Raw genomic sequence first — 12,759 nt, forward strand, 5'->3', positions numbered from 1 at the left:
CTTTTCCTCTTCCCCTAGCCACTTACATCCCATTTGTCCGTCCCGCAGTCCTACAGCCTTCTCATATTACATCCAACTCTGCCATCATTGAGCTTTTTTACCGAGTCATTTCTACCCTTTTTTTTTTTTTGGTGAGGCGCTGGCCTTCCGTGCTGTGAACGCCCCGCTTATTATTCGTTTCCGCGCCATCAACCCTCCATCCCACCCTCCTCTCATTCCTCAATCCATTTTCCTCCCTCCTCCACATCCTTTGGAATCAAATCCGCAACCTTGGAGCCGCCTCTTGATACTGCCTATTGACGCAGTAGAGGGGGGCAACCGTTTGGTACCTTACAATCTGATCTTTCCGCCGCCTCCGTGCCTACGACTTTGGTCTGGCGCCCGCGGTCCTAAACAAATTCACCTCCCGACTCCCCTAGAGAACTTCAACGAAGTCAATGTCGCGACTGTCTACTGAGGGTCTATACCTGTCCCCAGATCAGCAAGAGCTTCTTATGGCGACATTGAATGCGAATTACTCGCCCAGACAATCGACATCAAGCACTCAGAAGAATACCCCGCAGAATTTCAACTTTACTCCAAACATGTCCAGTGCTCCTGGCTCAGGTAACCTCGAGTTCAGCGATGACAGCCCATTTCTAGACTTCGATCCCGATGCCGACTTTGGAGACGAATCTTTTGACTTCGATGAGAATAGTCGCATGATCGGTGAGATACCCGGAGAGCCGGCTTCGGCCGAACGACATGATAAGCGAAAGAGTGTCGACGGAAAAGAAGATGACGATGAAGGAGGGGGCAAGAGAAGAGAAGGGGAGGACAAGACTGCCAAAAAGCCCGGAAGAAAACCATTGACCTCGGAACCTACCTCCAAGCGCAAGGCCCAGAATCGCGCCGCGCAACGAGCCTTTAGGGAGCGCAAGGAGAAGCACCTTAAGGATCTAGAAACGAAAGTGGAAGACTTAGAAAAGGCTTCGGAGTCGGCCAACCATGAAAATGGCCTCCTTCGTGCTCAGGTGGAGCGCTTGCAAGTCGAGTTGAAAGAATACCGCAAGCGCCTCTCGTGGATCAGCAGTAATGGCTTGAATAGATCGCAGCCGGTCGCAGTGAGCCAAAGCCGCAATCCTAATGGCAACGACTTCCAGTTTGAATTTCCAAAGTTCGGGGATCTGCCGCCAATGCCTGCGACGAAGCTGTTTGGCAATTCGAACATGCAGAAACCGCAGGGCAACAATACTGGCAGATCCGCGTCCATTCCAACCCCAGGTGCGACCCCCGGGAATCAAAACGCTGCCAGCCGCCGTTCCACCTCTACTTCGCAGAACCAACCCACAAGATACGGATCTCTGAGCCAGTCGCCCATTGGCAACACATTTACCGCCTCTCCCCAGGCTCAAAGCCAGCAACAAGAGCACCAGGGCAGTATTGACAGCTTGTCTGGACTGTTTAGCCCGTCGATTCTGGAAGCCAGCCGCCACGCTAGCCTGGGAAGTTATTTTCCGAAATCTGCTCTTTCTGCCTACAACGCCGCCACCCAGAATAACCGTGGCAGCCTCGACAATGGGGTTTCGGGTAACATGCCCGGACTCTACTCGAACTCGAGTATTTCCAACTCCGACTCCCCAAGTTCGTCCACTGAATCACAGAATGCCATATCGTCGATCGGCACTTCGCCAGAGCCGAGCTTGAACTCTCCCGCGAACAAGCTGACTGAATACAACCTCAACCCTATCAGCGAAGAAAATCAAGCTCCATTTGGTGGTAAGGACTATCTCTGCAATCAACTCCAGCTGGCCTGTGGCTGCGCGGAGGATCCAATACCTCCAATCTTGAAAATGTCTGACGAAATTCCGTTAGGCTATGTTAACGACCCTGGCTTCGACGTCAACGGCATCAACTGGCTTGCTCAGCAGAACAACAACTCTTTTGACCCAATCCTGTTTGGCGATTATCGTGAGACGCAAGAAAATATCCTGTCCCAAGACTTTGGGGCGTTCTTTAATGATGCCTATCCTCTTCCGGACCTGGGCAGTCCCCTCCACAACTATAACGACGTGGCGCCGGAACCGGCGCCCAAAACCGACCTTCTGAAACAGGTCGAAGAGGCTAAGAACGGCAATGAAGAAGTCGTTCCTGATAATGAGAAACCAATGACATGCAATAAGATTTGGTTGGTGAAATCCACGAGATTTGGTCCAACGACCGCTGACATCAATGATAGGGATCGATTGCAGTCGATGGAGAAATTCCGAAATGGCGAGATTGACATTGATAACCTGTGTAGTGAGCTTCGCGCGAAGGCCAAATGCTCTGAAGGTGGTGCCGTTGTCGACAAGAAGGACGTTGACAAGATCTTGGGTGCTGTCTAGACATGAAGCAAGGCCCTCAACCGTGACCTTAATGGTATGCTCAGGTACGATCTTTCGGACTTATTAGGGATGGACTGCAGGAAGGTATATTATACCATCAAAAACGGATGACTTCGGGATATACCTGGTCTGCATGTGTGCTATGAAGCTACAAAGGAGACGAAACGATCTGGAGTTGCGGTTGCTGGGAGAAAGGGTTGACCCATTTACATGTAACAACGTCGGTCTGCCCGCCAACTTATCGTGATGTTGGCGGTGACCTTTCATTCACAAAATTTCCGCACCAGACGTGTGGAAGATGTAGCAGCAGCAACAACTATATCACCTAGCTCAGATACAAAGTATTCCGTCTTGTCTACTGGAGATGGTAGGGAGTACGCCGTGCGAAAGACGAGGAGGGAACGCGACTTGGCGAATACCAAGTAAAGGGGCGGAATGCCAAGAGGCCTAGTCCCATTCAGGCAGCCGCAGCTCTTGCCGCTTGATTTTGCTTTCCTGGGGTCTCGCCCGTGAATTTGTGTATGTAGACGACCTGACAGTTCTGAACAGTCGAGCCTTTACAGAGTCCTCATCATCTTTCGACCATTGTTCTTCTTGCCTCACCCTCCGTTATCTCTGAATCAAAGCGCGCCCTGATCTCGTCACCCAGCAAACAAATTTCTAATACTAATTTTCATTCCCTTCCTCTCTCGGACCTCTCAAACTTGCCGCACGATTCACCTGCGCTGCGGCCTCAATTTACAACCACAACCTTTGTCCCGCACCTCCCGTTTGCCATTCACTCATGGCTTCAGTAAGTCCTGTTCCTCATATTCATCAGGAAATCGTTTCTGAACTCTTCTTCCTCTGTCCCACTATCTGCGACCATGGGCCCCCCATTCATGACCCCCGTAGCACTTCCGCTGATTCAAATCTGTCAACAGCCACGACCTCAGTTCCCAAATCAAGGATACCTCCCAAACGGCACAACATCAGGGCCGACCCCCGGAGCCCAGGCGCTCTTGCCAAATAATGGCCGTATCATCCAGTCCGGTCCCATTCGAGTGCTGTGTATTGCAGATGTCAGAGGTCAGTCGGCAGTGCTTCGTCCAACCACAAGTCTGGTCTGATTCAAGAAAATCCAGGAAACCTCAGATCTCTGAATGAGCTCGCAAAGACCGCGAAGGCCGATTACATTTTACATACCGGCGATTTTGGATTCTATGACAATACCTCGCTGGAGAGAATAGCCGAGAAGTAAGGCGTAGATTCCAGGTCAGGCATTTGTAAATGATGGCTTACACTAACTTTAGGACACTGAAACATGTCGCTCAGTACTCCCCCCTTCTCAGCGAAAATGTCAAGCGCCAAATCGCCCAGCCCCAGCCTCAGCGGCCGATCAAGCAAATGTTCACACCTGATCAATTGCCCCTTTCAGAATTACCCCTTCTGCTCAACAAGCAAATCACCCTGGATGTTCCTGTCTACACCGTGTGGGGAGCCTGCGAAGACGTGAGAGTTCTGGAACGTTTTCGGTCGGGAGAGTACAAGGTAGACAATCTGCACATTATCGATGAGGTCAATTCAAGATTACTCGATATCGGTGGGGTGAAGCTGAGACTCCTCGGACTCGGCGGCGCAGTTGTCATTCACAAGCTATTTGACAACGGCGAAGGCAAGACATATATTGCAGGTGGTCAAGGGACGATGTGGACGACATTGCTTCAGATTGGCGCTCTGATCGACACTGCCAACCGCGTTTACGATCCTTCAGAAACCCGCATCTTTTTGACACACGCGTCACCTGCCAGAGACGGAATCCTCAACCAGCTCTCCGTCACTCTGAAGGCCGACTTTTCAATTTCAGCAGGTCTACATTTCCGATACGGCAGCTCCTACAACGAATTTTCTGTGAACCCATCCCTCGATCATTACCGTGGAAAGTTGGCGGCGTCCAAAGCATCCTTCCAGGATGTGTGGGAGACTGTCAAGATGGACGTGGAACAGGCGATTGAAAACAACACTAATCACAAGGCTCTTCTTCACAGCGCTCTGGAAATTGTGGAGAAGATGCCCAGCACTGCTAACGGAGGGAGTCCTTTTGGCGCGCCTGTGGCCAGTGGACCGGGCGCGGGCCAAGTGGACGAAAGCGCCTTCAAGAACATGTGGAACTTCAACCTTGCGGACGCTGCATTCGGCTACCTTGTTTTGGAAATTGAAGGTGGTCGTATCGGTACGGAGATGCGGGCGCAAGGCTTCAACTTTGCTCACCGTGGCAAACCCACTGTTCCTCCACCGGTTCCTCAACCACTGTCTACGGGTCCTGTGCCCCCTGCTCCTGCTTCGACTGGTCCGGCTCAGAACCGCACCCCCGCCTTCCCTGCACCGACACAGCCTTTCCCGCAGCAACAACCGCAACCACAACATCAGCAACAGACTAGGGCCGTTCAACCTACTCAGCCTGCACCAATGCCTGCTGCCAAAACTGGAACTCCTCCTACAGCTGGGTCTCCAGCACCGCCTGTGGCACAGGCTAAGCCATTGACGCCCCAACCGTCATCCTCTGGGATACCAACGACTTCTGCCACTGCAGCGACCAATGGTACGAGCGGAGAGAAGACCGGTGACGGTGAAGCCGCTAAGGTCAAAGCCACAACACCTCCCACCGAGCGTAAACCTTCCAGTGCCCTTTATGTGTCCCAGGCAGACAGTGAACAACACATCAGAGACTGCTTTGGGGACGAAGATCGTGAAAAGATCAAAGCTATCAGCAGAATGGGCAAATTTCCCAACTGGAAGGTGCAATTTGAGACGCATGAGATTGCGGACGCTGCTTTGACTAGAGTGCAGGTCGAAGCGCAAAACCACAAGAATTCTTCGGGCAAAATACCCAAGTTTACGTGGTTCGAAGAGCGCACCGACCGATTGCCAGGTCTTCATCAACGTGACAACCACAGCCAAGGCGGAGTTGGAACCTGGCAGCCTAGTAACCGTGGCGCGGCTGGGTCGGCCAATAACCCTACGCGCGGAGGGTATCAGAGTGGAGGAGCAAGTGACAGCGAAGGCGGACGAGGCCGAGGCGGGTTTCGCGGACGTGGGCGCGGTCGGGGTGATGATCGAGGCGGACGCGGTGGTCGAGGTGGCGGACGAGGCGCCTACCAGAACAAACCCACCGACGGAGCGTCCGACAGCAAACCCGCCAGCGAAGGCAAGCCAGCTACCACTACAGGCGAGAGTTGAAAAACCTTTTCGTGTTGAGGACCAGCTGGCGAGGATTTGTCCGGGTGGGGGGAAAAGAAATCTTCACAGCGGACCCGTTTTTACAGCGACAGGGAAAGAACATGTGCATTATGGGCTAGGCGCCAAAGGACTAGGGGTTGAGGGAACTGCTTGAGCCGGAGTTTGAACAAATCAATTCTTGAGGCTGAGGCGCCTGTTGGCACTTGATACCTGGGAAGGATAGGGGAGCTTCCGGGGTTTCTGAGCGCTTCTTTCTCTTCCAACATATGTATTTTACCCGTGCTAGAAACCAAAAAAGAAAAATGAAGGGGAGTTGTGGAGGAGAATTGCACAGAGAGAGGGACAGGAGAGGTCGGAGGTGTGCTGCACAGATGATGAAATTCCATTGGGTTGATATGTCTATTTCGATGGTGTTTGGTGTCTAATCGCGTTCTCATATCGTATTGCCCTCAAGTACTGTAGCAGGTATCGGAGCATGGTCCTGGTACCTGAAACTATGCCTGGTAAGCTTTAGAGGATCGCCTTTGTGGTCGGATGGTCTAGGCGATGAAAGTCAAAGTAGAGACGGTGGAGGGCGAGGAGAGTGAGGAGAGTGAGGAGGATGAGGAGGGTGGGTGAGGAGCGTGGATGGAGAATGACAGCAAACAGTGGTGACGTGCGAGGAGCGGAATCGGCTCGTCATCGCCAGTGTCAGTTGCCAGTGAGAAGTGAGAGGGTTGCCCTTATTGCCCTTACCATTCCTGCTTGGGTCTCTTGCAAAAACAACAAACGACTGCGTCTCTCATCCTCTCTTCTCTACACACTAGCACTCTCCTTCAATCTCTTACCTCATTTCCCTCTCCTTTGATTCACGCTCCAAGATCTCCCTTATACGCCGCCCCCGTTCTCTTCTGTTCAGGATGACATAACCTGCGCTCACCATCTACGACTCGAACCAACGACAACCTCCCGGTCTGGAAACATCCACTCAACCTCCGAAGTGGTAGCAAGCTCGATGCGCCTTTCTTCTCCTGCCATTGCAGCTCTTGCTGCCATCGCCGCTGCCCCGCTTGGCCTGTGCTCTCCTACGCCTCTCCATGAAGCCGGCCGATGCGCCATCCGTGGCCATTGTGGCAAACAAGGCTTCTTCGGCTCTGATCTACCCTGTCCTGACAACGGAAAAGCCGCGGCGCCTCCAGACATTGTGCGCGAAAAGCTGGTCGGTTTATGCGGAGTAAAATGGCAAGAAACCGATGTCTGTTGTGACGAGGACCAAGTGGACGCCCTCCAAAAGAATCTAAAACTGGCCGAAAGGATCATCGCATCGTGTCCGGCCTGCAAAGAGAATTTCTTCAACATATTCTGCACATTTACCTGCTCTCCCGATCAATCATTATTCGTCAATGTCACCGACATCGGCAAGGCCTCCAACGGCAACGACGTGGTCACAGAGCTGGATAACATATGGTCGAAAGAATACCAAAGTGGGTTCTATGACAGCTGTAAAGAGGTAAAGAACGGTGCGAGTGGTGGCAAGGCAATGAGTTTCATCGGAGGCGGCGCAACCAACTACACAGAATTTCTCAAGTTCTTGGGCGACAAGAAGTTGCTGGGAAGCCCTTTCCAGATCAATTTTCTCGAGGAGCCTCGCTCGGAAGACGGCCAGGGTATGGAGGCTGCCGATCCTCGTGTCTATGCCTGCAACGATACCAACCCCAAGTTTCGATGCAGCTGCGTTGACTGCCCCGAGGTGTGCCCGACGTTGGAGCCAGTCAGTTCGGTTGAGTCCTGCCACATCGGCAAGCTTCCATGCCTCTCTTTCGCCGTCATCATCATCTACTCGATCTGCCTGCTGCTTCTTGTTGTGGCTATTTCCGGTCATGTGGCGTACCAAAGACACAAGAAGTGGAAGAGCGAGAGGCTCCAACTGCTCCAGGATTCAGCCCCTAGCGACGACGAGGATGAGGGCGAGCTCGTCAACAATGCGGGAGTCCTCGATCGCCCGCAGAGAAATTATTACCTCAACCAGGTATTGGACCGGGGGTTTCATGCCCTGGGCCGATTCTGCGCGCGTTACCCGGCCCTGACCATTGGTACAAATATTGTGTTGATTGGACTGCTTAGTCTCGGGTGGCTGAGATTTGAAGTCGAAAGGGATCCGGTCCGACTGTGGGTCAGTCCGAACTCGGATGCTGCGCAAGAGAAGGCCTTCTTCGACAAGAGTTTCGGTCCATTTTACAGGACAGAGCAAGCGTTTCTCGTCAACGACTCGTCCCCTGACAGCTCGGTTTTGAACTACAATAACCTCGAATGGTGGTTTGACATCGAACAGCGCATTTCGCGGATGATGTCACCCGAGAACGGCGTCAAGCTTGACGACATTTGTTTCAAACCAACGGGCTCTGCATGTGTGGTGCAGTCTGTCAGCGGGTGGTTTGGTGCGGGCCTGATGGATGATTGGAAAGAACAAATCGAGCATTGCGCAGCTCATCCCGGTGACCAGATGTGCCTCCCTGAGTTCATGGATCCTCTTCAACCGGGACGGGTCCTTGGGGGCTACGGTAGCATTGACGACGTAGCCGATGCAAAAGCATTGATCACAACATGGGTTGTCAACAATGATCAGCCCGGCACTGAGGGAGAGGCGAGGGCAGAAGAGTGGGAGCGCGCCCTTAAGCACGAACTTCTTATCTATCAGGAATCCGCCGAAGCGCGCGGGCTGCGGCTCTCCTTCAATACCGAGATCAGTCTGGAAGAAGAGCTCAACAAGTCGACCAACACAGATGCGAAAATTGTGGCCATCAGCTACGTTGTCATGTTCATTTATGCCTCGCTCTCCTTGGGCTCGACAACTCTGTCATTGAGGTCACTTCTCAGCAACCCTGCAAATGCTTTCGTCCAGTCCAAGTTCACGTTGGGTGTCGTGGGTATTCTGATCGTGCTGATGTCTGTCTCTGGCTCGGTTGGCCTCTTTTCTGCGGCCGGAGTGAAAGTTACGCTCATCATCGCCGAAGTTATTCCATTCTTGGTCCTTGCCGTTGGCGTGGACAACATCTTCCTGATTGTCCACGAGTTTGAACGTGTCAATGTCAGCCACCCAGATGAAGAAATTGACGTGCGTGTTGCAAAGGCCCTCGGAAGAATGGGGCCCAGTATTCTCCTGTCTGCATCTACCGAGACGATTGCCTTCGCCATGGGCGCGTTTGTGGGGATGCCTGCGGTTAAGAATTTCGCGGCGTATGCCGCAGGTGCTGTATTCATCAATGCTGTGTTGCAGGTCACGATGTTTGTGTCCGTCTTGGCCCTCAATCAAAGACGAGTCGAGAGCCTTCGGGCAGACTGTTTTCCGTGTGTGACGGTCAGGGGAGCTAATTCCACGGGAATGCCTGGTGGCCATTTCTTTGGCAGTGACGAGGAAGGCTGGTTGCAACGTTTCGTCCGCAAAGTATATGCACCAAGTTTGTTAGACAAGAAGGTCAAAACCCTCGTTGTTGCCTTCTTCGTAACCATTTTCGCTGCCGGGATTGCGCTCGTTCCGAAGGTGCAACTTGGACTCGACCAGCGCATTGCAATACCTGACGATTCGTACATGATCCAGTATTTCAACGACCTGTACGACTACTTTGGATCTGGACCACCGGTATATTTTGTCACCCGACATCTCAACGTGACGGCGAGAGAACATCAACAAGAACTATGCGGCAGGTTCACCACATGCGACGAGTACTCGCTAGCGTACATTCTTGAGCAAGAGTCGAAACGCCCTAACGTCAGTTATATCAATGCTGCCACGGCAAGCTGGATTGATGACTTTTTCTATTGGCTTAACCCCATTTCGGACTGTTGCAAGAATGACGATGGGGATACTTGCTTCGGCGAAGACGACTGGAACATCACTCTCTCTGGGATGCCTGAAGGGGAGGCATTCGTCTATTATGCGAGGAAGTGGATTCATGCCCCTACCGATGAAGAATGTCCAAATGGGGGACAAGCCGCCTACTCAAATGCTGTGGTCATCGACAAGAATAATACTGATATTCCGGCAAGTCATTTCCGAACGTTCCATACACCCTTACAAGGCCAGGACGACTTTATCAACTCGTACGCAGCAGCCAGGCGGATAGCAGATGATATTTCTGCACGTCACAACATCGATGTATTCCCTTACAGCAAACACTATATTTTCTTCGACCAGTATAGCAGCATCGTTCGTTTGACTGCGACGCTTCTATGTGTGGCTATTGCAATTATATTTGTCATTTCTTCTTCGTTACTGGGCTCTCTACTTACGGGGATTGTTGTCGCCATGACAGTCGTCATGATTGTGGTGGATGTTATTGGTGTCATGGCGGTGGCTGGCGTGTCGCTCAATGCGGTATCATTGGTAAACTTGGTTATCTGTGTGGGCATCGGAGTGGAGTTTTGTGCACACATTGCTCGAGCGTTCATGTTCCCCAGCAAGTCGATCATGGAGCGGGCAAGGCACAAGTTCCGAGCAAGGGACCTCCGAGCTTGGGCGGCGTTAGTTAATGTGGGTGGGAGTGTCTTCAGCGGTATCACAGTCACCAAGTTCGTCGGCGTGGCTGTGTTGGCATTCACCAGGAGCAAGATCTTTGAGGTCTATTACTTTCGCATCTGGCTGGCGCTCGTGATCCTTGCGAGCACCCATGCGTTGGTGTTTCTGCCAGTGGCTTTGAGTTTCTGTGGAGGTGACGGTAGGTGTCTCCCGTTGCGTGATAACAGAGAATTGAGCTAACCTCTGGACAGGATACATTGATCCCGAGAGTGAGGGAGGCCTCGAAGAGGACCTCGCTAGTCGACGATATCGAAGTCTGTTGCCGGATGACGATTACTACGACTCGGACGACGAATAACAAGGACTGACATAAATCGATGGCTAGCCATCTCATAGAAAATGCATTCGTTGACCTAGGCTATCATTTTGGCGGTGTCCGCCTTTGAGCAGCCTTGCAGATAAGAGGCATTTCCCTGCATTGTGTTGTAATCTCGATCGGTCGTTAGTTGTCAATCTCTACGCGGAACTCTTCGTTACATGTCACGTCTTTCCTTCCCTCAATCATTTGACCTTCCACGGAGGGACACGTGGTCCTATCTCAAGTGGGAGTTCAATTTCAGCTTGAATTTGAACTTCAAAGTTCAGCTGATTGTATCTCAGCCATCGTCAGCATCATCCACATCCATGATGTGCCTCATTCTCCTTGTCCGCTCTCTGCCTTGAGGAGCTGGACGCGGCCGCTCCTGCTGCGAGGCGATCCTCGGAATGCGGCGGTCCTCTTCGTCCGCCAATTGCGTCTGGGGAATCATCCCCACTTCCGCCGCGCGGGACTCCCTCTCTGCCTTGATCGGATTCGGGGTGTGCCTGCGAGTAGGGGAAGGGCTCGAGCCGAGGCCTACAGGCCGTTTCTGCGTGCCGCGGATTATACCCTCGCGGCCGTCACTCTCGTCGTCGCCGTTGTCGACGTCGCTCGTGGCGATATCGTCCTTCTGTGCCTGCGCGAGCAGTCTCGCGACGCGTCTCTTCAGGGCTGGGTTCTCGACCAGATCGTCCTGCACAAGGGGGACGTTGCATTCAGGGCATTTGACCTGTTTGACGCGGATCTGGCCTTCGCGTTGGGACCTTTTTTTGTCACCCAGCTGGCTCAGCTCTGCGAGTTGGGTGGGCGTGAAGGGCACGAAACTGGTCGAAGTAGTCAGCATCGAGAGGATGGCATCGCGTTCGTAGCTGTGGTTGCAGTTCTTCGAGGTCACTGGGTCGACGTAGGGGAGTAAGGTGATAGGGCATTTGAGCCGGGTTTTCTCGGCGGCGATTTCGAGGTCATTGTCATCCGAAGATCCTGCTTCGCTCGTGCCTCTTGAGCGTCGATCAAGGGCGTGACGCCTTCGCAGACGATGACTAGATGACAAGCTCCCGCGTCCTTCTTCTGCGGCGAACCACAGACTCTCGTCGGGCATGGGAGGCGCGGATTCTCCTGGGTTGTTGGCGTCGTACAGCACTCGGTACCACCCCCTGTAGTCGTTGTTGCGTGCGTATCTCTCTGTCAGGGTCTTGGATGCCCATGCCCGCGATTGTTGAGTCAGGGCTGTTGAGAGCTGGATGTGTGGCGTGTCAACCGGTTGAATTCTCGGGAACAGCGATATCTGGCGAGCCCGGCGGGGAGACGACCTGGGTTCTGTGCGCTCCTGCTCCTCATCGCCGCTGTAACCATCGTCCACGATGGCCCTTTGCCTGGTTCTTCTTAATGGCGTGGGACTTGCCGTCTGGGAATTGCTCCGCTGCTCTTCCGTTGTGTCGTGCGCTTTCTCCACGACCGTCTTGAGAGTCTCAGGATATTTGGCAAGCCAGGCCATATCGTCGATGACTCCGCGGATACTCAAGTCCATCCTCTTCGTGAGAGCCGCGACCCTTTGTTGAAATTCTTCGTATCTCGCATCCGCCTCTGTGTTATCTTCTGCCGCATTCTCGGTGCCCCTAGCGTCTATGCGGCGAGCTATGATTTTGGAGTGCCTGATCTTGTAGAGGTAGGCCCGATCGTTGAGTTCTCCTGTAATGTCTGTGAGACGCTCTGCGGCCCTTTTCAGATATTCACGGACTTTCATTTCGCGGTCTCTCTCTTGTTGGAGCTGGCCGAGGAGAAAAAGCGCTTCGTCATTGAGAGGAGTCAGCAGCGGCTGAGGTTCAAATCGTTTGGGCTCTTCAGATCTTCTGGGCGCCATGGCGTTGGGACCTGGTTGGGGAAGGGGGAAGATATTGGATGATTGAATGGTTGTTGAGGCAGTCTGGGCCTTTCAGCGCGTCAAGTTCGGCGCGTCGTGTTTAATTGAAGCTAAACCCTTTTTGGCATCCTCATTCTTTCGCTCGACAATGCAAAACTTGACTTCATTCTCTTCCCATTTTTATTCTATTTCTCACTGATGTTGCCAGCCTATTTCAAGGCTGCCTCTCATTTGCCCCATTCCCGCACTTCCTTGGCCTGGCTGATTGCCCTCATCGAATGTTCTGCAGATCGCTATCCCGTCGTATTCGTATCCTGGGATCTTGGTGCCACGGCCGAGTCCGCGTCATACTTCTGGCCGGCGAGGCTGACTCCAGGCAACTTGGATCTTTGACGCCGACCCCTCAATTGGCACTCTCTCGAATACGAAAAATACTGCGTTTGAAAAATGCTGCTTGGGA

The 12,759-nt window shown here is 52.8% G+C and overlaps 4 protein-coding genes across 4 annotated transcripts; 3 read left to right on the forward strand and 1 right to left on the reverse strand.

The window, feature by feature from the left end:
• Nucleotides 1-437: 437 nt before the first annotated feature.
• On the forward strand, nt 438-2,366 carry Z519_05838 (uncharacterized protein; the record flags this gene model as incomplete). Its single annotated transcript, XM_016763578.1, has 2 exons — nt 438-2,167; nt 2,219-2,366. 2 exons carry the CDS (start codon nt 438-440, stop codon nt 2,364-2,366), a joined length of 1,878 nt encoding a protein of 625 aa, XP_016619902.1.
• An 866-nt stretch (nt 2,367-3,232) lies between these two features.
• On the forward strand, nt 3,233-5,585 carry Z519_05839 (uncharacterized protein; the record flags this gene model as incomplete). The annotated part of the gene is made up of 3 exons (XM_016763579.1): nt 3,233-3,434; nt 3,491-3,602; nt 3,659-5,585. 3 exons carry the CDS (start codon nt 3,233-3,235, stop codon nt 5,583-5,585), a joined length of 2,241 nt encoding a protein of 746 aa, XP_016619903.1.
• A 994-nt stretch (nt 5,586-6,579) lies between these two features.
• Nucleotides 6,580-10,438, forward strand: Z519_05840 (uncharacterized protein; the record flags this gene model as incomplete). Its single annotated transcript, XM_016763580.1, has 2 exons — nt 6,580-10,279; nt 10,332-10,438. 2 exons carry the CDS (start codon nt 6,580-6,582, stop codon nt 10,436-10,438), a joined length of 3,807 nt encoding a protein of 1,268 aa, XP_016619904.1.
• A 298-nt stretch (nt 10,439-10,736) lies between these two features.
• Z519_05841 (uncharacterized protein) lies at nt 10,737-12,299 on the reverse strand (the record flags this gene model as incomplete). The annotated part of the gene is made up of 1 exon (XM_016763581.1): nt 10,737-12,299. The coding sequence occupies one exon, from the start codon at nt 12,297-12,299 to the stop codon at nt 10,737-10,739; it is 1,563 nt and encodes a 520-aa protein (XP_016619905.1).
• Between the last annotated feature and the right edge of the window lie 460 nt (nt 12,300-12,759).

This window comes from Cladophialophora bantiana (assembly GCF_000835475.1).
Source record: "Cladophialophora bantiana CBS 173.52 unplaced genomic scaffold supercont1.8, whole genome shotgun sequence".
In the NCBI taxonomy this organism is placed as follows: Eukaryota; Fungi; Ascomycota; class Eurotiomycetes; order Chaetothyriales; family Herpotrichiellaceae; genus Cladophialophora; species Cladophialophora bantiana.